This window comes from Geotrypetes seraphini, chromosome 13 (genome assembly GCF_902459505.1).
Source record: "Geotrypetes seraphini chromosome 13, aGeoSer1.1, whole genome shotgun sequence".
NCBI classification, from domain to species: Eukaryota; Metazoa; Chordata; class Amphibia; order Gymnophiona; family Dermophiidae; genus Geotrypetes; species Geotrypetes seraphini.
In genome coordinates, this window is record NC_047096.1 from 50,310,458 (window position 1) to 50,336,934 (window position 26,477).

Here is a 26,477-nt window from a genome sequence, read left to right on the forward strand (position 1 = left end):
AAAAAAGTTGTAAAACGCAGGTAAGCGAGCGGGGGGAGGATGCCGGTTCGGAGTAGGCGGGAGGAGGTTTTAGCATGCGCGGTATACGCGTGTGCACACTATATTAAATTTTTTTTACATAGATTTATGTTCCCCGCGCGCTATACCCGTGTGCGCGTTTTACACGGGTGCGCGTTATCTACGTGAAAATACGTTAAATGTTTTTCTTAAAATGATATATCATTACATTTAGCTATGTTTATCATGTATTGCCCCTTTCCATAGAACCTGTTTAGGATGTCTGAAGTCTTCTTTAAGAATTCAAATGGCAAGGAATTCGCGCACAGGACCACAATAGTTGCAGTCATCTTTTCTTTCCCTTCCTGGGACCAAGTTTTGATTCTGCTGTTGTTACACTGACCCATTCAACAAGCCTTGGAAGACCGGACTCAGCCTCTGTGTTCCTGTGCACAGCCCTACTAGAGTCCGAGCCACGGGGCCAGCTCACCATCACTTTGATCTAAATACTGTTCTCCTGCCTTTTGCTGTGGTGCAATGCTTAGAGCCACAGCCTCGGCACCCTGAGGTTGTGGGTTCAAATCCCACACTGCTCCTTGTGACCCTGGGCAAGTCACTTAATCCCCCATTGCCCCAGATACATTAGATAGAATGTTAGCCTACTGGGACAGATAGGAAAAAAATGCTTGAGTACCTGAATGTAAACCCACTTAGACTATAAGTGGTATAAAAATGCTTAAATAAATAAATGTAGGGTTTTTTTGGTCAGGGGATATCACTATGCAACGTCGGATGTCTCTAGACTCGGGCATCTGTGAGTCGTGGTCCTAGCTTTCCTACTTTCTTCAGTCCTGAAAAGACCCAGCCATGAAAAGAGCTGATGCAGGAAACTGGGCTGGTGTGTGGCTGGGGTTGAGTCATCTGAGGCTAGAGGCGATCTGTAGCTGGTATGGGCAAAGTTTTATAGAATGAGTATTTATAGCCAAAGCACAAAGCTCTAGCAGCAACCAAGGAGTGTAAATTCATGTAAACCATTCTAAGCTCCCCTGGGAGAACGGTCTAGAAAATTGAATAAATAAATACATTAAATAAATGGAACGCAAAAAGGCTCAAAAGTAAACTTATGTGGCAATCTCAAGGGGAATTTTATTACAGGTATTTTCAAAGTGTGACTAGTGTGCCTATTTAATACTTAAACACTTTATGAAAACACCAATATTAAATCAAGTCCTGTTAATAATGTAGGGGTCTTTTACTAAGGCCTGCTAAATGCTACCATGTCCATTATATTCTATGGATGCGTTAGCATTTAGCGCACGCTAATATGTAGCGTGCGCCTTAGTAAAAGACCCCCATACTATCTTCTCTGTCACTGCCCCCTCTCTTTGGAATAGTATCCCTAATTACTTACGCGAAGAATCAATTCTTAATAATTTTAAGACGAAGCTAAAGACATTTCTCTTCCTTGATGCCTTCGAGACCTAACTGTCCTTTTAAGGGCAATTGAGTTCAGCCCCTCCTATTGTTTTTTCCTTACTTGTTCTCTTTTACTTTGACTATTGTAGCTCTTGCCTTTTTACCTTTTGTTCCTGTTTGTCTTTGGTTTTAAAAGTCTTCAAAAGTTATTGTTACAGTTTGGTGACGCAATGTCAGCTTAAACTTGTATATGAAAACTATGTTTTTATGAATTTGTACAGCGCCTAGAAGGCTGATATATGTATGTATATATGTGGAGGAAGACAGCAAATCCTCATTAGAAGAGGCTTTGCATGAAGGTCTTACAAAACTTCCATTAAGCAGCACTTGAGCATATCTGCAGTTGAAATATCTTCATGTAAATCTTGTTAATTGTAAAATTAAGCCTTCTAACTGAATTTTCCAGGTTTTCAACTTTCAGCTTAGGGCCATGATAACCAGTGCTCCTTGTAAATATTTAAACTCAACACATATTTGTTCTGACTCAACTCATTTGGTCATACTACCACCTGCAGTGTCTGGACCACAGCACATATTTATTTATTTATTTAAGTTAATTATATACTGCCTATCAATGAAGGTTATCTAAGCGCTTTACATTCAGGTAGTCAAGCATTTGTCCCTATCTGTCCCGGCGGGCTCACAATCTATCTAATGTACCTGGGGCAATGAAGGATTAAAGGGCAAATTCTATAAGAAGCGCCCAAAAGTTAGGCGCCTATATAGGCACTGTTCAGCGTGATTCAAGTACAATTGGGTGATGTTTAGTGAATCCCGCTGAGTGGCACCTATTTTGGAGGCGCCCATTAAATAGGCCAGCTCTAGACCCACGTAAAAGATAGGCGCCTAGCTGAGTGCTTAAGAGCAATGATTCTGTAAGAAGGCACCTAACACATAGCCATGCCCACGCCTAACATACATAGCGCCTATTTTTTTGAAGGCCGCCTAAATTTTTAGAGGCGCCTTGTTACAGAATCCTGTTTTTCTTAATAGGCGCCTATGTTTCAATCAGTGCTGATTTAAAAGCTTAATTGGGCTTGTTATTCTTTAGATAGGCGCTTATCTAGATGGGCGCCTCTGAAACAGGTGCCTAACTTTAGGCGCTGGTTACAGAATTTGGGCCTAAGTGACTTGCCCAGGGTCACAAGGAGAAGCATGGGAATTGAACCCACAACCTCTGGGTGCTGCCAAAGCTCACTACAGCCTATCCTAGCCATCCTGTTGTTTGCAGGATACAGACCAAAAAGTCTGCACAATATTGTCCTCACGTTCCAAATCAGAGCTTCCATCGAAGCCCTCTCCAGCCCATCCTAAACTGAATCACTATGTAGAGGACACAGACTGTACAAGACTGCCCAGTACCGGCTGTAGTTTGTTTTATACTGTTCATTTTCTAATTAGAGATCCTCTGTGTTCATCTTGTTCTTTTTTAAATTCTGTCACCGTTTATTTGGGCCAATATGACTATACCCAAACTATTGATTGCTTCCCACGGAGTTCCAGCTAAACCACTGCTCTGGACATATGTTGAGCCACATTTATCCTCGACTCAGACTCTGATTCAAGCTTTTCTGACTCTTGCTAACTCAGAACAAAAGGCAGCAAAAGGAGAAACAAAGTGGCTTCCCTGCCAGATAAACTGAGAACTATGTCAAAGCACAGGAGAGGTGGGGAAGGAATTCCGCCCTTCTGCCAGCAAAATCATATCCTATTTCTCCTTATTCTCAATTGTAAGATCTAGTGACTAGGAACTAAACTTCCTCTATCAATGATGCAATGTATGTAGGTGTTAACCATTTGACGGGTAGGTTAAGGTCGACCCAGTAACAGTTTGAATGGGTTTGTATGTAAATATGTGCATGAGCTAGGTCTGCCTTCAGTCCATTCTTCTGGGTTCTGCAAATCATATTTCTCATGTTTTAGTTTGCATGAAAAAACAGTTTAAATGAAAAACGATGTAAAAATATCACACTGAAAAAAAATCAGAATCGGATATAGGCATGTGACAGTTCATCCAGCAAACTGTCACATGGTTTATAATTTTGACACCTTATAGAGAGGGGTATGATTGTAAATGGTGCAGTCTGGTGGTAAACCCAGTTTTGGAACTGCCAATACAAGATACCACTGGGGTGAATCTAATCAGGGTATTGGACCCCTTATACTGAATTTCCTCTCCAAATAAAACTCCATAAGGACTGCACATAATAGATACATTTTTATCGTTTGACGTGGAGTACGATTTATTGGACTACATTTTGAATGGTTAGTTTTTGTTGATTCATAGAGCTATACCTTTCCTGCTATTGTCAAGGTTGGTTTTTGGGGGTTTTTTTTAAACATGATCTTCATCCCTAACCAACATGGACCTGTCTAAACCATTGTTGACACTGCAGTTTTGGTAGGAGGTGACTACACTCTGACTACAAGGGCTGTTTTAACTCTGAATTGGGAGCAGTTCCCTCAGTAATGCCATACAGTGATTTAGGAGATTATTTTATAACTGCCTACATAGAAACATGATAGCAGATAAAGGCCAAATGGCCCATCCAATCTGCCCATCCTCAGTAACCATTATCTCTTCCTCTCTCTAAGAGATCCCACATACCTATCCCAGGCTTTCTTGAATTCAGACAAAGTCTCCGTCTCCACCACCTCTTCCGGGAGACTGTTCCACACATCTACCACCCTTTTCTTTTATTGTGGACTTTTTAAGATTTTAGAACATATAAGAATATAAGCATTGCCATATTTGGAAAGATGGCCCATCAAGCTCAGTATCCTGTTTCCAACAGTGATCAACCTAGCTCACAAATACCTGGCAAGATCGCAAAAGAGTAAAACAGACTTTATGCTGCTTAACCTAGAAACAAGAAGTGGATTTGTCTCAAGTCTGTCTTAATAATGGCTTATGGAATTTTTATTTTAGGAAATTATCCAGATCTTTTTTTTTTTTTTTTTTTTTTTTAAACCCTGCTAAGCCAGCTGCTTTTACCACATTCGTTGGCAACAAATTTAATTACACATCAAGTGCCAGAAAATGTGATAAAAGCAGTTAGTGAAAATTATCCCAGTAAAAATATATATATAAAAATACACATAAGAAAAGCTACACCGGGTCAGCGCAGCAGCCCGTCCAAAATGCAGATCTACCTGGCTAATCATTTATTATGGATTTTTTTTTCTCTAGGAAAGTTTCCAAACCTCTTTTGAATCCCAGTTAGTCAACTTGATCCCATCTTCAAGCAACAGATTCCATAGCTTAGGGCTCCTTTCACAAAGGCATGCTAGCCGCTACCGCCTCCTCTTGAGCAGGCATTAGCTTTTCGGGTAGCATGTGCTATAGCGTGCGCTAATCCGATGCGTGCGCTAAAAATGCTAACGCACCTTTGTAAAAGGTGCCCTTAGTTATATGCTGCAGGAGGAAAACCAGGGAGGGTTTGATTTGTACACCAGCTGTCATCACCTTGTGAATCTTATTCCTACAGGTAGTGGACCCATCCAGCTATGGCAGTTTCTGCTGGAGTTGCTCACTGACAAATCCTGTCAGCCATTCATCAGCTGGACGGGAGATGGCTGGGAATTCAAACTGTCTGACCCCGACGAGGTAAGCACTGGCTTCATTTGGAGGGAGGCATTGATCTTCTTTAAAAGAAAGCCTCTCCTTCCACATGCTCTCTAATAATTTCGGAACGATATACAACTAATGGTCCTCAATATTAATTACAGCTGCTGTTGTCAAGCTTATTTTTAAGCATTGCAGCAATTTTTCAAGTCTTGCCGTGTCTGTGTAGAAAGAACCGACGTTTCAGCCATCATGCTGTGGCTTTCTTCAGGGTATGTTGTGAGGTCTGCAGTATGTCTTTATATATATACTAGTCTTATAGCCCATTACATTAACGGGTGCTAGAATATATGTGTGTGTGTCTGTCTTTATTTATTTCTCTCTCTCTCTCCTTAGCCGCTTTCTTTCTTTCTGTCTTTCTTTTTCCTTGGCTGCCCATCACCACCCCTTGCCTGCTCCCCCTGTCCATTCTCCCTTCCTTTTACCTCCCCTGTGTCCACCACTACCCCTTCACTGCTCTCCTTATGCAGCAGCAGCCCTTCTCCCTTTGTTTTACCTCCCCCCTGTCCAGCAGCACCTCTTTCCTTCTCCCCCTGTCCAACATTAGGCCTCTGTTCCTTTTTCGTCACCCCCCCTGTCCATCAGCACCTCTTTCCTTCTCCCCCTATCCAGCAGTAGGCATCCCTTCCTTTTTCTCCCCCCTCCTCCTTCTTATCCCTATGATACACTTACCTTGCTCTGCCCCTGATCAGAGGTTCCCGACAGCCGCCCAGTTGCACCCATTGGAAAAGTTCCCTCTGCCACATCCCGCACCCCCCCTGACGCGACTCCCACTGTCTTTCTTTCTGTCTCTGTCCCTGGCCCCCTTTGTCTGTCTGTCTTTCTATGTATCTCCCTGCCCCTGTGTCTTTCTTCTTTTCTTTCTGTCTCCCTTCCTCCTTCTGTCTGTCTGTCCAAAGCAGCATTCCCTCCCCCTCCATTTCCCTCCACCCACACCAGTTCCGTGTGCAGCAGCATTAGCGTTTCCTCTACCCCACTTTCCCTTCCCACGGGCCCAACTACAAACCTGGTGATTCCAGCAGCGTGTGCAGCAGTCTCCACACGCTGCTTCAGGTCCTTCTACTGCCCTCATCAGAGACGCGGCAGAGCAAATCAGGGCAGTAGAAGGGCCGGAAGCAGTGTGTGAAGACTGTTGCACACGCTAATGGAATCGCCACCGGGCGGGCGGAAAGTTGCTGGGCTCCTCGGGGGCGCTGAGCAGCCGCGATCCCTCTCCTCCGATACCCCGCCCACTGGAGATCGGCGGCTGGCTGCCCGACTGGTGGAGGCGATCGGCGCCGCAGCTCTGTCCCGGTGGCCTCCGAGCGGTGGCGCTGGGCGCGTGAGAGGAGCCTGCTGCCCAAAGAGGAGGAGCGGCGTTGTCTGAAGAGGCTGAGCTGCATCATAGACCTCAGCTGGCTGCAGCGGTGGTAAGCCCGATGCGTGATAAGCGCGCATGCGCACTCTCATGTCCGCGACAGATCAGGGAACATGACTTTAGAGTGCGCATGCACGACTAACATTTTATTATTATAGATAGTGGGTCCACGGATCTGATTGAGAACAGGGCAGTCTGTGGGTCAAGACTGCCCTGTTCTCAGTCAGGTCCGTGGACCCACTATATATATATATAAAGACACACTGCAGATCTCCAGTATAGCCTGAAGAAGGCCACAGAATGATGGCTGAAACAGTTCTTTATATACAGACGCAGCTACAATCATGATACCAGCCGCGGACTTATTTTTAAGCAATTCTCCTGCAAATCCTATATATTAGTGGTATTCATCGCAGTCCTCAGGGCCAGTTGGGTTTTCAGGATATCCACAATGAATATGAATGACAGAGTCTTTGAAAACCCGACTGGCCAGGTGGTCCCTGAGGACTAGGTTGAATACCACTGCTATATGTCCCATGGTGCTTGTAGGATATATATGTCCCAAATTAATTCACTTGGTATTTGGATGTAGTTGAAGGATCATACGTCTGAAGTCATTTCTGATTTATAGCACGTATAGGCCAGTTGGAAGTAACAAACATCAGATATGACTCCTACAAATATAACTGCCCTCAGAGGTGAGATGAATTATGGGTGAAAGTGCTTTAATAAACCTGGAATAGAATAGCTTTGTAAAATGTTTCTTTGAAATAGATTCTACCATGTATTTGTTTTACAATATTGCATGTTTTGAACACCAATGGACTAGAAAATAAGTGGGAAGTCCATGTAACCTGATAGGTTGCGAGATGTCAAAGATGTGGTATTACTGCTCAGAGCTGGGTTTCTTTCTAATTTTTTATGTGCCCCTACTGTTGACCACATACATTTTACAAGGGGGGGATGGGTTAATGAGCATGTGTATACTTCCTGCCCCAAGCCTCCTGGGTTGCTAAATATCATATTTGTTAAATGAATGTTCTCTTGCACTGTATTCATTTGTATTCAGCTGACATTCTGTTATTTCTGTTTTGATATGCATATTCTACAGTTCTAATGATGCTGTGTAATATTATTGTTATTACTAGGATAGCCTATCTCCCAGTTTACCTCTCTGAACTAATTGTCTCCCTCCTTTACATAGCTGTGCTAACGTTTTTAGCACCGGCTACCGCGTTAACAGCTCCGACGCTCATAGAATTCCTATGAGCGTCTGAGCTGTTACCGCCATGGCCAGCGCTAAAAATTCTAGCGCAGTTTTGTAAAGGAGTGGTGTATGATTTTTGACATTTGGTCATTTTACTATTTTATGCTATTACTACAATGTAAGTTTGTCAAGTTTTTGCCCCTTATGCAAGAGTCAGATCCTACTTCTTCCAACACTACAGGATACTAGTAGAGTCGACTGTACTGTCCATACTGGACTACTGCAATTCTCTACTTTCAGGAATTTCTGTGAAATACATGAAAAAAATCTCCAGTTGATAAAAAACACAGCAGCAAAACTCATACTGTATATTACAAATCAAGATTTGACCATGTCACACCGCTGCTTATAGATCTACGCTGGCTACTGACAGAAAAGCGAACAGAATTCAAACTACGTATGCTGCTTGGCATTTAAAACACTATATGGTGATACCCCTAATTAGTTCCCCAGATTTACTAAACTATTAGGTAGATCTGTTAATTATCATAACTCTGACTGCATGATCCTGTCATTCCCAACTCTGAAAGATATAAAATACAAGACATCTCAGAGCAAATCATTTAACTACCAAATTGCAAAAGTATGGAACTCATTTTCCATCAAAATTCATTCAACCACTGTATATGTATTGTTCTGCAAAAGTCTGAAAACATGAATTTTGAAGGAAGTCCCTGATAGGGGCCTAAGGAGACTTACCCCCTCTTCTACGAAACCGCGCTAACGTTTTTTAGCGCAGAGAGCCACACTGAATGGCCCGCGCTGCTCCCAACGCTCATAGGAACTCAGTGAGCGTCGGGAGCAGCGAGGGTCATTTAGCGCGGCTCTCTGTGCTGAAAAATCGCTAGCCCGGTTTCGTATTAGACTTTGTAATAAATGTTTACTCTTTAGAATGTCAATGTAGCATGTATGATTTTATATATAATTCTATGTAGTGATATGCCACTTGTAACCCACCTAGAACTTTGATTTGTGAGGATTCGGTGAGATATAATACTGCACATAACATGTTTGGGTGAATCTCTTCATAATGGTGGTTGATAAGTATTAATGATTAAATAAAGGACCCTTTTACTAAACCATGTTAAGTGCTAATGCACACTAAGAGCCAGATTCTATATATGGGACTGCAAAAATTGTCGTGGATAAAATGCGCTTAGCGCTAAGCCGTGCTTAAAGTTAGGCACAGCTTATAGAAAACACGTAGCAGTCGGCCTTGTGACTAAAATTTAGGCATGACTGTTTACACCAACTAAAACCTGGGGAAATGTCTGTGCCTAACTTCTGCACGGATCAAGCGTATTTTTTTTATAGGAACACATTTGGCCCGCCCTCCCCCTTTCCAGGCCATGCCTCCTTTTCAGATCTATGCATTGTAATTTATGCACACTGCTTTATGGAATATGCATAGAAAGTTGTATGTGTAAACTCTAATTAGTGCCGATAATTGCTAACTAGTGGCCAATTGATGCCGATTGGCTCATTAAATATTAGAATAGCCATACCGGGTCACACCGATGGTCCCCACAGGGAAGGAACATAGGTAGGAACAACATTTCTATATAAATACTGTATGTTACATGCTAAAGTGCCACATTTAGGGAGGCACATGTACCCCTGCTGTTGACGGTATAAATGGGAACACCTAGATTGCTGACTTACACTAGATTCTGTAATGGAATCGTGGTGTCCAGATAGAACAGTGTTCAGTGTGCTGCATCTAGGCACCTAACCTGTGGTTCCCAATTATAGAACTGCCCCCATAGACTACTTGCTTACATTTATACCTGCATTGGTACTGGTGTAGCATGCTACAGGGTTGGTTGGGGCTCTCTTTAATAAACACACTTAAATGTCTCTCTTACTTTGCAGATAGTGCCTACTGTAAGCCCGTTTTATAATCTCCTGCCATAGATGTCCTATTATAAATGCAGATTCACTGTTAGTGGTGTGGGTACTTTTTTCTCCATGTCCAAAAAGGGGCAGGTGTTAGCTCTGAGAAGGTAGAAATGTAGGTAGGCATTAATTACCGTATTTTTCGCTCCATAAGACGCACCCTAGATTTAGAGTAGGAAAACAAGAAAAAAAACATTCTGAACCAAATTGTATACTAATATATTCCAGGCTCTATACCCAGCCCCCCTCACTCCCTGCCAGGCTCTGCACCTTGTCTCCCCTTCCCTGCTAGGCTGTTCCTTTCATTTTTCATATACACACAATACACACAGCAGATATAAGTTAGCAAAACTGACACATTTTGATCATTACATTGAAAATAAAATCATTTTTCCTACCTTTGTTGTCTGATGATTTCATGAGTCTCCTTTCTTTCTTCCTTCCTTTCTTCACTAAGGCCCAACAATTGTCCCTTTCTATTCCCTCCCTCCCATGTCCCATGTTTGTGCCCCCTCCATCTCACTGCCTTCCAACCTTTGTACTTCATCCTCCCTCCCTCCCATGTCCCGAGTTCGTGCCCCCTCACTGCCTTTCATCCTTTGTCCTTCATCCTCCCTGCCGTGCTGGAGCCTGCCTTCCTCCCTCCCTGCCATGCCAAAGCCTGCTTACCCGCCACTATTTCTTCCTCCTCTGCCCCTGGTCTGCCGCTGCTGCGCCGTAACTCTAGAAAGGGAAGGACCAGTGTGCAGTGATTGCACGTTGCCAGCCCACAAGCCTTCCCCCGACGTCAGAACTGACATAGGGGGAAGGTTTGTGGGCCGGCGATGTACAATTGCTACACGCTGGCCCTTCCCTTCCAGGACAGTGAGCAGGAGCAGCAGGCGGGCGGGGAGCAGCGGTCGGAATGGACAGCAGTCAGCCCACGTACCTCCAAGTGGGACATTTTAAAAAGGTACAATGGGGTAGGTGGGGGTGGGGGTTTAAAAAAGTTACCTTTGCTTCATAAGACGCACTGAAATTTCCACCTAATTATGGGTGGAAAAAAAGTGCGTCTTATGAAGCAAAAAATATGCTACCTACTAAGCACTGGTAACTCTATTTTTCAAAGAGCAAACCTGTACCTGGAAATCTGCATCTAATTTCACAATTGTTCCCTAAAGGAATAAGGAGGACCACAACCAAGTAGTCTGGATTTTACAGGAAGTGATCTAGGGGCTAAAGCTATTTGCTAAGAATTTCTGAAGCCTGTAAAGAAAATACTGACCCCTGTCTGAATATCACCGGCAAGCCCCATTAGATCTGGTGGCCAGCATACCTCCTGATATTCAGTGCTGGTGCCTGGACTTGGTCTCTCATTGAATATTGAGGCCTAATTCTGCCCAAAGTGGTCTGTGTTTAATAATAACTCAACCATGGTTGGTTGAATATTGATTGGATAAATGTGAGTGGGATAACTGGCCAAGTCAGCTTACTGGCATCTGTCAATTTAGAATGTCCTGGGCTGCAGAGATTATGGTTTATTTTTATTCCACTTTTATCCAAAGCAGATTACAAATGTTACACACATATTAAAATACTTGACAAATCACAACATAGCTCTTTCATTAGCACACTACAAAAATAAACTTGCAACATGCTGTTAATAAAACAAGTCAATACATGAATCAAAGCTATTAAGATATAGCATATTTCATCAGACAGAAAAGATGCTTCTTCAATAATTTTTTTAATTGATATAAATCTGCATTAACTCTTGCATTAGTGTCTGATGTAAGAGTTAATGAAATCCCATTGGTACTGGTTGCACCAAGTTGGTTCCTGTAAGGTGATCTTATGGCACCAAGGATACAGAGAGCATGTTCTCTGTGGTCTTTGGTGATGATGCTCCAACTATTGCAGGTGTGGTCATATGCCAAAGTAAACAGCGTATTCCTTTCCTGTGTGTTTTGAGGTCTTGACATAATTTTACTTTTCCTTTGCCAGGTTGCCAGACGATGGGGCAAAAGGAAAAACAAGCCCAAGATGAACTATGAGAAGCTGAGCCGTGGCCTTCGCTACTATTATGATAAGAACATCATCCACAAGACAGCAGGAAAGCGCTATGTCTATCGTTTTGTGTGTGACCTGCAGAGCCTGCTGGGATATACACCCGAGGAACTCCATGCCATGCTTGATGTCAAGCCAGACTCAGATGAATAAAAAGCCCTGACCAAGCAAGTGAGCACTCCTGAAATGATCAAGGAAAGAAACAATTAACATCCCAGATAACTATTGGTTATTATGGCCTAACTAGCACAAATTGACAGCTCAGGAAGTTACAAGCCTGGTGAAAAGGATTCTGGGATAGTAAAAAAGTTGGGCTTCCTGCCTCATGGGGTAGGTTGGCAAACAAGAAGAGCAGATGACTGTGTTTCTTGTTGCTTTGTTGCTACCCAGCTAAAGACTTTGGGACCAAAATAAATATTTGTATTTTATTTTGTTGCTGGATTTTGTTTTGTTTTTTTAATATTTGTGCCAGTAAAACAGTTTTATCTCTTCTTTAAAATGTTTTGTCCTACAATATAATGTGTCTAATTTTGTTCAGGTGCTTTTTGCCAGCTGGGATTAATTGTTTTGAAGGTTTTAAGTAGATCCTGTTAAGGGTGCTAAAAACATTCCCCTCTACTTTTCTCTGGTCCCTACTTCCCTTTGGGGTTTTTGGTTTTTTTTATACACTATCCAAGTAGGGTTGTCATCTCATTGCAAGCTAGTCAAATTAATGAATCCAGTCTGGCTTTTCCTCATTGCATGCATGGACTTCTAATTCCAATTGCCTCACCAATTTTTGTAAAAAAAATAAAAAGGAAAAATAAGATCCATGTGGTGAGTGGGCAATCAGGACTGGATTAAACCAGGACAGTTGCCCTGGGACCTATTCCACAGGGGGTTCAAGCGTGCTTGAATCTGAAGGAGGTAAAGCATGTTGGAGGGCTCTGAAACCCCCTTCCAGATTTCTGCCATGAATCTCAGTTAATATCAGCCCTGGACTGGCTCACCCTATTCAGGAATGAGGTGGCAACCCTTGGAAGCATTATCAGCTAGCTCTTCCACCCTCCCTTCCCCCAGACTAATCTTTATCTACCACCAAAAGATGCATGCATGCATATGTAGCTTATATCCAAGTAAAGGTTTATAAGAAAGTATATCAAAACCAGGGCAATACAGAATAATAGTTACCAAATACAGTAGAGAGAAGACAGTTATCCCAGTGTTACAGAAACTGTGTCTTTGCCATCAGCCCTTAGAGCAGAGGGAATATTAAAGCATTATTAAGTGCTTCCTACAGTCCTAGAAATATCTTATCAGCATCTTTGATTCATTGACCCGGGTCTTTCTACATTGGTCTATTTCTGGAAAAAATTTTCTATAGGCAAGATATACAAATGTTATTTGCATTCTCCACAGATGGTTTCTGTGCTGTGCTGAGATGTTTGTGAGATTGATTAAGGCAGTAGTATCCCCAATTTGCTTGACCTTTTTGGTGAAGGAGGTGTCTTTGGAACTTCCAATTTTTACTTTCTTCATTTCTCCAGAGCATTGTTTTTTTAAATATAGTGACTTCTTCAAATATTTTCTTTATTCCTTGTAAGAGCTGCCCAAGTAACAAAAATTGTCAGTTCTTCTCCTTTACCCAATCCTAATGTGAAGTTGGACGCCTTTCAGCATATTTGGGATACTGTAAATTGGAATTTCCATTTAGATAAACATATATTTTTATATTATATTTTAAGATATAGCTTATTTTATTTAACATTCATAGCTTTGTTAAGGGGATGTGTGGCTAAGACCACTGTGAAATACTTAATACTTTGTATGTTTGTGGACTTAAAGCATCTTTACCAAAAACAGTATTAAGCCACCATTTTAAAGCTAGCTCACATTTCCAATAAAGCTCACAAAGATATTGAACAGAATTAGCCCCAGGATGGATCCTTTAGGCACTCTACCTTATTTCTTTTGAGTGAATTCCATTTACCATTATCCTCTGTCACCTACCAGTCACCTAGTTCCTGCTCCATTTCCATTGCCTTGAGTCCCATTCTCAAGCTGCTTAGTTTATTTATGATCCTCTTATAAGGAATAATATCAAAGGCTATGCTGAACTCTAAGTAGATGAAATCCAGCTCATGACCTCACTTCAATTCTTTTGTACCCAAAGAAATAAATCAGATTGTTTGAAATGATTTGCCTATGGTAAAGCCAATTTGCCTTGGATCTTATAAACTCATTGAATTATAGAAAGTTGATTATCCTTTCCTTCAGCAACATTTCCATAACATTTCCCATCACAATGGTAAGGCTCATCACTATGTGGTTTCTCCTCTTCTCTGTCAATGCCCTTGTGAAGAGGAACATCAGACTTTTTCCAATCCTATGACACTTCTCTGGTCCTCAAGGATCTGTTAAACACATCCTTTAGAGTAGCCACCAAAACCTCTCTAAATTCCCTCAGTATACTGGGAAATATCTCATCTGATCCCATGGCTTTATCTATGTTTTACAAGTTTTTCATAAATTCCTTCTTCCTTGAAAGGTATGGTATCTATGCTATCCCCATTTGTATCTTGGCCAATCATCCATGGTTCTTCTTCAATGAATACTAAAGAGCAATTCTTATTTTCGGTCATCTCCATTGGCTCTCAGTATCTCTAAGTCATGTAGTTGTACCTCTGGCTTTCCAATTTATTGCAAATGTATCTGAGAAGCCATTTTTTTCCTGCCCATGCTTTTCCTGCCCTGGTTTCTTTCATTTCTCTCTGCTTTATGTGATATTCATTTTTGTGTCCTTCTTTTTGTGAATCTCTCTATTTTGTTTAGGTCACCGTCTTTCCACTTCCTTATCTGCTCCCATCCTCACTCTTCTCCTTTAAGTACTTCTCCATTTTGCTGAAGTCTTTGTGTTTGAAATCTTACATATTTGTCTAAGCAAAGTGGTTTGTAGGGCATCTACTATTTTTCTATCTCTTTACAGATTTGCAAATGGGACAAAGTATAGATTCACTTGTGTGCAAAGGATCAGCCACCCCTGGTCAAATTGATGACTTCCTAAATGAATCTGACTAGATTGGGAAATTGTTTTGGGATCAAGAAAGATATAGCGGAACTAGAAGATAAAGGGGATGAAACTCCTGTTGTATGAGGAAAGACTAAAAAGTTTGGGTTATTCAGCTTGGAAAAGAGACAGCTGAGGAGAGATATGACTGGTCTACAAAATCCTGAGTGGTTTTGAATGGGTACAAATGGATCAATTTTTTTCTCCATAAAAAATTACAGACTAGGAGACACTCAATAAAGTTACTGGGAAACACTTTTAAAACCAATAGTTGAAAATATGTTTTTACTCAGAGAATAGTTAAGCTCTAGAATGCGTTGCCAGAGGTTGTGGTAAGAGTGGTTAACATAGCAGGTTTTAAGAAAGGTATGGACAATTTTCTGGAAGAAAAGTCCATAGTCTTTTTTTTGAGATAGATATGGGGGAAGCTACTGCTTGCCCTGGATCAGTAGCATGGAATGTTGCTAGTATTTGGGGTTTTGCTAGGTACTAGTGACCTAGATTAGCCACCATGAGAACGGGCTACTGGGTTAGACTGGACCATTGGTCTGCCCTAGTAAGGCTATTCTTATGTTCTTATAGTAGTTTGTTTTGTGAGGAGGGAGATTAGTATGGTTTTGAATTAGGGTGTTTTCTGAAAATGCATTGTGGTCTTTATATTTGTTTAAATTTTAAAATTTTATTTTTAATTCACTTTGAATGCTGTTGAAAGGTGTTATCACTCCAGAAATTCTCTATAATATTCATATCTGGGGATACTGAAAGCCATTTCAAAACCTCTATTTTTCTTTCCTGTTACTCTACGAGATACTTCATTGTTGATTCTGAGATATGCATTAGATTGCTGCTTTGCTGTAATCCACTCTCTTCAGCTTCAATGATTTTGTAGTTGTGGAGCATTTGCCTCATGAAAATGTTGATAGTTAGCTGAACCCATTCAGATCAATATCTTCTTTGCTACTGGCTGCCACACAACCCTAAAACATAATAGATCCAATCCTATGGCTACCAATTGTCAAGGTGTCCTTTTCTTCAAATGCTTCACTCTGTTTCTCATTCAAGTACCTTGTGTGGTTGTGGTTCAGTTTTGTTTCATCAGTCCAAAGCACTTTATTCCAAAATGTTTCAGGTCTAGCAAATGTTTTCTTTTGCATACCTGAGATAAATTAGTTTTGCGATGGTCATAGAAAGTTGTTTCTGCCAACTGTGTAAGCAATTGTGTACTGTGGATCTGTGAGCAACTTCTCAATGTCGGTTAAATCTTTAAACAAGCCATTTGTTTAACAAGTCTTTGGGCAGCTCTATCAGTTTTGTCGTAGTTTTCCAGATCTTACCATGGCTTTTGCATCTTCCATTTATTTTTTATTTTTTTTTCAAATCTCTTTTTATTGGTAAGCAAGCTACTGCATATACAGTATAACAGTTAAGAACAGTAGTACAGAGTCTGTGAAGAACAAAGCACACAGGCTGTCCCATCGTTGTTGAAAGTAGACAGTAAAACAGACCCAAGCCGAGATGCTAGAATGATCAATGTGTTCAATTGTCATCAACTGACTGAAAACGTAATAAACTACATTTGCGCCTTTATTATTTTTTTAATGTAGTAATCAACTGGATTTCCAAATTTCTGCACATGTAACATTCAATTTTTATTTTTCAATGTGTTAAAATCAGCAAAATATATAGTAATTATGCATTAATATTTGCAGGTTTGCATCATATTGAGGTTCATTGAAACATACCGTTTGACCAGGCGTGCCTAAAAATTTGCATAGAAATATACTGTATATACTTCTCCCAGTGTATTCTGAAGTTTTGTACCTTTAACCATTGAGCTATAAACTCCAGGCTGTCCCAAGGCAAACATCAACCAGAGCAGCAGCTGCTCCTTAGCCTAAATTTGCAGTCTCGCATTCCCAATACCTTGCCCATATTTTAGGAAAAATGTAAAATAAAGCAATGTGACAATATAACTGAGAGGGGGGGATGGGACACTGTTTAACCCATGAAGACTCCTCCTTCTAGTCTCTTCTGTGCTCACTCTGCTAAACAATAGGAATGGGCAAAACTGAAACAGCAGCTATAGAAACATGACAGCAGATAAAGACCAAAAGGCCCCTCCAGTCTGCCCATCTGCAGCATCCATTATTCTCTCCTCTTCCTAAGAAATCCCACGTGCCTGTCCTACGCTTTCATGAATTCAGATATAGTCTTTGTCTCCACCACCTCTACTGGGAGACTATTCCACGCATCTACCAACCTTTCTGTAAAAAACAGAATAGTCAAACCTCGGTTTGCGAGTGTTTTGCAAGACGAGCAAATCATTCTCACAAAATTTGTCTTGCAAACCAAGTGTTGACTCGATTTGCAAGGCCCCCCCCCAAGAACCAGCATCGCTCTCCCCCCGCTAGCAAAGCACCCCCCCCCCCCCCGCGTGAACCAGCACCCCCCGCCTGAACAACTTGAACTTACCCCCCCCCCCCGGTCTGGCACCGGCACGTAGCCCACAGGACATGCCGGTGCCACTTGAAGATCTTTCTGCCTCTGCCGGGTCTTGAGCATGCATCTGCGCATGCTCAAGGCCTTCTAATTTTCCCTCTCGCCGAGATGGAGAATTAGAAGGCCTTGAGCATGCGCAGATGCATGCTCAAGGCCCGACAGAGGCAGGAAGATCTTCAAGTGGCACCGGCACGTCCTGTGGGCTGCGTGCCGGTGCCAGACCGGGGGGTAAGTTCAAGTTGTTCAGGCGGGGGTGCTGATTCGCACGGGGGGGGGGAGCCTTTGCGAGCTGGGGGGAGCAGCGCCGCTGGCCTTGAGGGGGGGGGAACGTATCAAAGCGAGTTTTCATTATTTCCTATGTGAAAACTCGCTTTGATATAAGAGTATTTTGGTTTACAAGCATGCTTCTGGAACGAATTATGCTCATAAACCAAGGTTCCACTGTATTTCCTTAATTACTTCTGAACCCATCACCTCTTAACTTCATCCCATGCTCTCTAACTCTGGAGTTTCCTTTCAACTGAAAGAGCCTTGCTTCATGCCTTTTTATGCCACACAGGTACTTAAACATTTCTATCATATCTCCCCTCTCCTGCCTTTCCTTCAAAGTATATATATTGAGATCTTTGAGTCAATCCCCGTACATCTCCAGAATTGTGCACAATTTTCTAAATGAGGTCTTTCCAGAATCTTATACAGGGAAATCAATACCTCCTACTGGCTATTCCTCTCCCTAGTCACACAAATAGGGCTACCAGACGTCTGGATTTCCCTGGACATGTCCGGATGGTTTTTCAAAACCCAGCACTTTGTTCGGGTTTCGAAAAGAAATCGTATCAGGAGGGATCATCCACGCATGTGCGTGTGCAATGCAGTGATGTCACGTGCACGCGTGCATGCACGTGATGTGTCACATCCACGCATGCGTGGATGCCTTCCTGCCCGATGAGCAGGCAGCAGGGAGCGGGGCTGGGGGTAGAACTGAGGGCGGAGCTGGGGCATAATGTGGTGGGGTAGGTGGAACTGGGCGGGCCTAGAGGTCCAGATTTTACTGACATAAAATCTGGTAACCCTACACCCAAGCATCCTTCTACTTTTCATCGTCACCTTTTCAACCTGTTTGGCCACCGTAACATCATCACACCCACGTCCTGCTCTTCTTTCGTGCACAAAAGTTTCTCAAGTTTCCAAGTTTATTTCTGTTTTGATATACCGCTCATTGTATAACTGAGTGATGTACAATATTAGAAAAATGGGGTAAAAATAACTTAGATTGACTTACTAAATTATTATAATATACATAACAACATCAAATAAGATACAGATGGGTAAGTATTGAAGGGAGCAGGGGATGAGCTACATTATCATGATAGGAAAGAAGGGGGAGGGAAGATATATGAGGAAAAACTTGGGGAACCGTTTTTGCAGCCCAAATGCTTGGCCTTAGCATTTCATAGAATTAAATCTTAGCTGCCAAATTTCAAACCATTTCTCAGGCTTCACTAGGTCCTTTCATGTTTTCCACACCATTAGGGGTGTCCACTTTATATTCAGTCACCAGCATATGTAGGAGAGGGGCAGTTGAATTCTTTCCTTTTAGGTCTGTATTCTTAATTACACTTTGCTTGGATATTTAATTTTTTTAAATTGAATTTAACTTTGGGGGTAAATTTATAAAGCATTTTCTGCATGTTTCCTTACATACATGAAAAGTAGCACATTGAAAAATAACACCTGCTTTTATGTGAACTGCCCATGGGTGTTTCTAGGGAATATATATATGTTTGTACATATGCCACCTGATATTTGGCCAGGAACGTCTCCTGGTCAGTTAAATAGTATTAATCGTACTAAGCGCCAATATTCAGTGTGAGATGACAGCTGATTATTAGCACTTAGCAGATAGTTGGCTATCCATGAACTTCAAAGCGTTGGCCGGCTAAGTGTAGTGTCTATGATAATTAAATAGCTGGTTTATCTTTGGCCACTAAAAAGTTAACTGGTTAGCACTGAATATCACATAGCCGACTAACCTTTTAGCAGCCAATAAAATCCACGGATATTCAATACAAGTCACTAGAAACTTCCCGACATTGAATATCCAGGCTCAGTGCCAACCACGGGAGTCAGCCTCGATAACTTCTGTGGTCTGAATATCGGCACCGTGTAGAACAGGGCACACATTTATTCCTTCGGAGCAAGTGTTACTTTGTGCAAGAGCATTTGGATGTTACTTGAGATCATTGTAGGAACATATTTTTTGTGAAAACACTTAAGTACAATTGTATTTGTGCCCTTCTGAAAGGAAGCAAATTATTGTGTACTGATTTTAGAGTTCAGAAGCTGATGCAAGAGAGGAAACAATGAGTCATCAAATGCATAAAAATAACCCAATTCCAATAATGTGGCAGTTAGCTGTGTTTAACATTTAATAACGAATCACTTTTTTTTCCATTTTAAGGGCTATTTTAAAAGCAGTTCCTTCACGTACTAGGACAGTTTTATAAAGTGGCACCAATCTGGAACTTATAGAATACTAGCCTAGGAGCAGAAATACATGCATATAATATGCATGCAATAATAATTTAAGCACAACCACTTATGTCAGCCATAGAGCTGCATATAGATTGCCAAAAGATGAGTGTAAATATTATAATGTTCCATAAAGGTGCATAACATCACCCATGCTATGCCCATCTGAATGCCCTTGCTGGTCATTAATGCTTGTATGTGTGCACATGAGCATGGATAAGACTAGAATAATGTCAGTTAATGGGGTGTGGAAACCAAAAGCAGTTAAGAACCCGTGACTTAGGTTCTACCTTATAGAATAGCACTTAGTGCATAGCTACTAATAATTGGCCTCTGAAAGCACTTAGTGCATAGCTACTAATTATTGGCCTCTGAAAGCACTTAGTGCATAGCTACTAATTATTGGCCTCTGACACGTGTAAGTGGTGCATACTGTATATCCAAGCGCCAATTTATAGACGTACCTCCTATGTGGCAAAATGCATACTTTTTCATTGCAAGTTACATAATAATGAGATGCAAAACACATCATTTATTATGAAAAATGAATAATACAAGTTGCATTTCACCTCACAAGTTGTTGTGCAATAAAATATCGAATTCAAAACATACCCCTAATTTTAAAATAATCAAACCACAAAAAAACGACTATCAAAGTTCCAGTATATAAAACTGAAAATCTCAGTGACACTAGTGTCCAAAATGTTTTCAAAGATCACTCTTTTAATTCATGTACCCTTCCTTTTACAAAACTAGCGCTGACCGCGGCGGTATTAGCTCTGATGCTCATAGAATTCCCATTAGCGTCGGAACTGTTACTGCTGTGGCCAGCGCTAAAAGCTACGCTGTGGTTAATGAAAGAACCCAGAACGTATATCTCTTTATATACTAATAATTCAGAATAAATGCATTTTTAAATTAGAGAATGCTCTCTGCTTCAGGGCTAGTTCATATAGCTTTGAGGTCCTGGTAAATTCACCTTTCCATTCAACATCGGCTTCAAGTTAATGTTATCGTTCCTCTCTGTGTGGCCTGATGCTCCTGAGGTGCTTCTTAAAGAATAGGAGCTGGGAGACTTGATTTCTTCTTCCCTCCTCAGCACCTACTGAGGGGTCGCCTTAGTGCAGGGGTAGGGAACTCCGGTCCTCGAGAGCCGTATTCCAGTCAGGTTTTCAGGATTTCCCCAATGAATATGCAGGAGATCTATTTGCATGCACTGCTTTCAATGCATATTCATTGGGGAAATCCTGAAAACCCGACTGGAATACGGCTCTCGAGGACCGGAGTTCCCTACCCCTGCCTTAGTGACTAGTGGTAGGGTCAGGAACACTCCCTGGTTATTCTTTCCAAGTCAGCACCCAGTTTCAAACTAACACTGAAATTCCTCCAGTAGTACTATTGTGAGACTTAACACTAGGGGAATTTTGGCACCAATGAGACAGAAGTGACAGGGATCATTCCTACTCCTACCACTAGTCAGAAGAGAAATTCAGGGTAGGTGCTAGAAGAATGATCAGGGGTGGGATTTTGATTGGGGGTTTCCATGCACTGGCTCCTTTAAAAGACAGAGAGTCAACCTGCTTTCTTTTGTGTTGCTGTGAATGTTCCCAGCTGCAGCAAAGCAAAATGAAATTTACCGTGCAAGATACTAACTAACCTGTTGTACTGAATTATCACAGGTTAGTGATTTGCACTGTAAATCTTGCTGTTGCAAAATGTGATATTTTACCATTGCTTTGTAATTACCACCCCCAAATTCTTAATCTTCTCTTGCCAGTCAGGTTTCAGGATTGCAACCGTGAATATGCATGAGACTGATTTGCATATAATGGGTCTCTGCCTTATGCAAATGGATATCATGTACAGTATGTTCATTGCAGTAGTCCCCAAAACTCTGCTGGCTAAGTGTGCTTCCAGGATAAAGTTGAGAAACAACCGTGCTAATAAACCTCCCCTTCCAAACAAAAGCCCTTATAGAGGCTGCAGTGTTGAAAAGCAAATTTCAGAGTGAATAAAAGAGCTGCATCTTAATTTTTTGACCTACCAAGGGATTTTGCAGTTGCATGAGAAATAGTTTGGCAGGCACCAGAACTGAAAGAATGTGCTTGTAGAACGTCACAAAATCTGTGAAAACACCAGTGAAAAGCCCTGATAGAGCAGCAAAACTCCCGAATCTGAACGGCCATATTCTACCATTAACTTTATCTTTAAATATGTGATATTGATTGTTAAAAACTGAGAACTGGTGAGCGCTAAGAGTGAGCTGCTATAATTTTTTCTTTCTTTTGTCCCAATTGTTGATTGAACTATTTTCAGCAATTCACGAGAGTGGATCTTGTCCTCCTTCTCTGTTCAAACTTTCCAAAAAACTGGTATATTAAGCCAGGGTTTTCCTGGCTTAATTTACCGGCACCTAACACAGATGCCTAAGTCATACCATGTTTATTCTCTGCCCATAACCATGCCTACTTTGCAGGTAGGTGCCACTAGGCACCTCAACGTAGGCAGTTTTAGGCATTTCTGGGTTCTGTGTGGAACTCGATATTTTTTAATGAGTTTTTAATGGCATGGTCAATTACTTCACCAATTAAGTTCCATGTGGAACTCGGCTACGCATCCCCATTCTAGACACCTAGCAGTTCCTATGTTAGGCACCATTAACAGAATCAGGTCCTATGTGGATACATGAGGTGGCATGTAAGAATATTCAGTAACACTATCTCGATAGTTGTTGTTAGGTGCCATTGACTCGTGCTTGAGTCCTAGTGACTTGATGAATTGAGGATCTAAAAGGAAACTGGTTTTGTGCTAGTCCGGAAAGGTCCTCCAGCGTCATCCGCATGGTTGTTTTCAGTGTGTCCAGCCAACTGATTGCCAGTCACCCTCCGCATGGTTCCTTCGATCTTCCCAAACTTGATGTCCTTCTTCAGTAATCTCTCTCTTCTGATGGTGTGACCAAAATGAGACAGTCGTAACGTCATCATTTGGGCTTCAAGTGACATAGCCAGTTTGATCTCTTCCAGAATCTCAATAGTACCAAGACTGTAAAAATATATTGTGGTACTCTCTGAAAAGTACTGAGGGTCTCTGAATTTTGGCAGGTAATGCAGTTATCCACATAGCAACTGTATTATACAGATACAGGTTTTTGAATATCTGGGTCCATGTTTTTATTTGGAATATAGGGTTAGGATTTTAGTTGAAGGTCAATAGTTAAGGCAATGAGGGAGCAATGAGATTTATAGGGTCTATGCATATATTTTGTCATTTCTTAACCAAGGTCAACAATATTTTTCAGAAGTCCTGATGTTACTAGCAATAGTCGCTCAATATGATCTAACCAGTTTGAATTAAACAAATTCATTTTTAATGATTTAACATTCTAGGGACAACCAAGTTTAGTGCCTTGTCACATGATCTGGAATCCATGTGGTTTAGACAGAATGTGGAACATTATAAATGGCATAATACCTGAGATAGATTAATTGGATAGTGTTTGGCAATGTTTTAACTGCTTCCAGGACATAAAGAGGGCAACTCTGTAAACTAGCACATCCCTTTTGGATGCCCTAATGCAGTGCAGAGGTTGCCCTGATTTTGTCATAGAGGCCCAAAATCTATATATGGTGCCCAAAAAATTGACACCAATCAGCACAGCGCTTAGCACGATTCTATAAAAGGCTCCTGCTATATACAGAATTGTGCTTAGTATGTGCTTAATAGCCATACGTGATCAAAACCAAACAGACCCAACAATTTCACAGCCTGCAAGGCAACCCAAAGCACACACACACAATACTGTAGAATAGACGTTACTGATGCAAACGTTTATTAAGATTCAGCAGATAAAACACATCCAGGCAAAATCCATAAGGAATATCCAGGCAAAATGCATGAAAACAATAAGTCCTATAGACCCAACATGGTCTGTGTTTCAAAAAATGATACCTTCCTCAGGGGTTCCATATTTTAAGGACACAACTTGTAGAAGGTGCAAATGCAGATGGAAATAATATCAAAAGGTCAAACCTATAAAAAGGACTGATACTCGTGCATGTAAACACTTGACAAGCATGCCATAACATTCAGGCACACCCATTTAGGCCAAGGAAACCAAGCCTAAATGCCTAAGCCTAAATTGTGCATGTATTGGGCTTATTCTATAACCATGTGCCTAACTTTTAGAAATGCCCATGCTCCTCCCCTTTATAGAATTGTGCACGTAACTTCTAATTAATGTCAACTCAATTTCAATTATTAGGTCTTAATTGCCAATTATCGATGTCGATTGGTCTTGTTAAAACAATTATGTTGTGTGCACAAATTAGTTGTGTGCCTTAATGTGCACATGCAATTTATGTTGCTGTATAAAGAATCTGGGGGAGAATACTAGCACAAATCCGCATTGGTTCACCCAAAAAGAAAGTATGCCCATTTATGCCGGGTCAATGGCAGCTGCATGTGGGTATACCTAAATTGGCAGCCAGTGTACTATTCTACAAGATGTGCGTGTTGATGATGGACACACCCATAGACCACCCATGCCCTGCCCATGTATATGCCCCTTTTGTAGGTACATGCGAGGGCATGTATGTGCTGCCTTACAAAACAGTGTGTAATGCATTCATGTGCATAATTGACAATATAGGTACCTCCTTGCTCATACCAAACCTGTGAAACTGCTGTGCACAATTCCTAAAATTGCTTTTTAAATCTCTACACACGTGTGTGTTTGTGAGAATATGTACATATATATGTTTAATAACATCTAGTGAGTATGACTACTTGCCTCCTGTAGTTCTTTTTTTATCAGGATCAGAAGAAAATGGTTGATTTCTATGATCAGCCATAAAAAGGACAGGATCAGTCATCATACTTCTCTCAAGCATGTGGATATTTTTGAAGCTGGTAAATCAGCTGCTCACTCTACTCAGTCACACATAGTTATTAGTGCTGTTTTAATGGAACCTGTACAAAAATACAGTACACAGAAGCTATTTACTACATTCCAAAGACATGTTAAATATTTTTTTTAAATTTTATATATATACATATATAGAGATAGATATAAAGATACCACCAGGAATACTGCCTCAGCTTGAAGTACTCTTGGTTTTCTACATGTTGATTTTTTTTTTAATAGCTCATAAACATTTGGAAAAAGAATGTTAAGTTGTGCTAGTGTTTTCCAACTTGTATTTTCATATAATTTATATTTTTTAAGGAACAGCGTTGGCATTTAAGCAAAAGCAAGATAATGAAGCTGGTGCTTTCTTCACTGAGGTAGCTTAGAGATGTAGCGATGTTTCTATGTTCAGGGTTTATATAAATGTATGTAAAAAAAAAGAAAAAAAGAAAAGTATTCAGGAATGTATTTTTTCCTTCTGTTTCTTTTTTGTGGCTGATGCTGGCACATCGTTTCTGATGGAGAGTTTTTATATATACTGTAATCTTATTTCATATCGTATTTTAAACAATGTGAGATTAAAACTTATTCATAAAAGTGAGGCTTCCTGTGCATTTTTTCTCACTTTGTACCTATCCACTTGCACATTTACTTTCATTGCTTTTTTATTATTATTTATTAATTTGTTACAAATTATATAACAAACATAAAAGAATATCAATTACAGCAATTAGCATAAAAATGCTCAATAATACAGTCTAAAGAAACTATGGGTTCCTTTTATTAAGATACTTTAGGGCTTTAATGCGCGGAATAGCGCCTGCGCTAGACCTTAATGTCAGCATTGAGCTGGCATTAGTTCTAGAAGCGTAGCGCATGGTAAGTTCCTGTGTGCGCTAAAAACGCTAGCACACCTTAGTAAAAGGAGCCCAAAGAATTCAATGATCTAGCCCACGTTATCTGGCCGTTGTACCAATTATAGCAGATCACATTCAGTAAGTAAAAACTATTAAACTTTTTGGCAGGCAGAGTGTGGCATAAATTTTACGTGTCAATTATCCTCCCTGATAAGAAAACAAAAAGGGCTTCTTATACAAAGGTGCGCTAGCATTTGTAGCGCATGCACAAGATTAGCGCAGGCTATAGCGCGTGCTAGCTGTAAAATTCTAGCGCGCACACTAAAACCACTAGCACACCCTTCTAAAAAGAGCTGTAAGATACTATCTGCACTGGTTTATCCTTTAGAAAACTATCTAACTGGACTGGGTATGTGAAGACATACTTATCACTTAAATATGAGGGAAATTTTTTTTAAAAAAAGGTCGCACCCACTGCTAAAGCTCTAGGCCTGAGCGCTAGAAATTGCTTCCTTTTGAATTGAGTCTGTTTAGAGCAGTGGTCTCAAACTCTTTGCAGGGCCACATTTACAACTGGATTACATATGGATTTGTAGGTACCTGGAGGGCCTCAGAAAAAAATAGTTAATGTCTTGTTAAAGAAATGACAATTTTGCATGAGGTAAAACTCTTTATAGTTTATTAATCTTTCCTTTTGGCCAAGTCTTAATAGTAATTTATAGCTAAAGAGACATATGATCAAGAAACTGTTTTATTTTACTTTTGTGATTATGATAAACATACCAAGGGCCTCAAAACTGTACCTGGAGGGCCGCATGTGGTCCCCGGGCCGCGTGTTTGAGACCACTGGTTTAGAGACATCAGGAAAAATCATCACTCACTGGCCACAAAACTAAGCTTGAACTTTTGATTTTTTTTTTTTTTTTAATCTTCATATTTGTAAGAGTTTCATTTTTAGAATGGAATTCTAGCC

At 40.9% G+C, this 26,477-nt stretch overlaps 1 protein-coding gene across 4 annotated transcripts in view; it reads left to right on the forward strand.

The window, feature by feature from the left end:
• Window positions 1-12,175, forward strand: part of ETS1 (ETS proto-oncogene 1, transcription factor) — a 295,332-nt gene extending 283,157 nt beyond the window's left edge. For all 4 annotated transcript variants that reach the window (XM_033918930.1, XM_033918929.1, XM_033918932.1 and 1 more), the window contains 2 exons: window positions 4,962-5,080; window positions 11,602-12,175. In XM_033918930.1, coding sequence (XP_033774821.1) covers window positions 4,962-5,080; window positions 11,602-11,817 — 335 coding nt within the window. In that variant the 3' untranslated portion in view covers window positions 11,818-12,175. The remainder of the gene's footprint in view (window positions 1-4,961; window positions 5,081-11,601) is intronic.
• The last annotated feature ends 14,302 nt before the right edge of the window (window positions 12,176-26,477 follow it).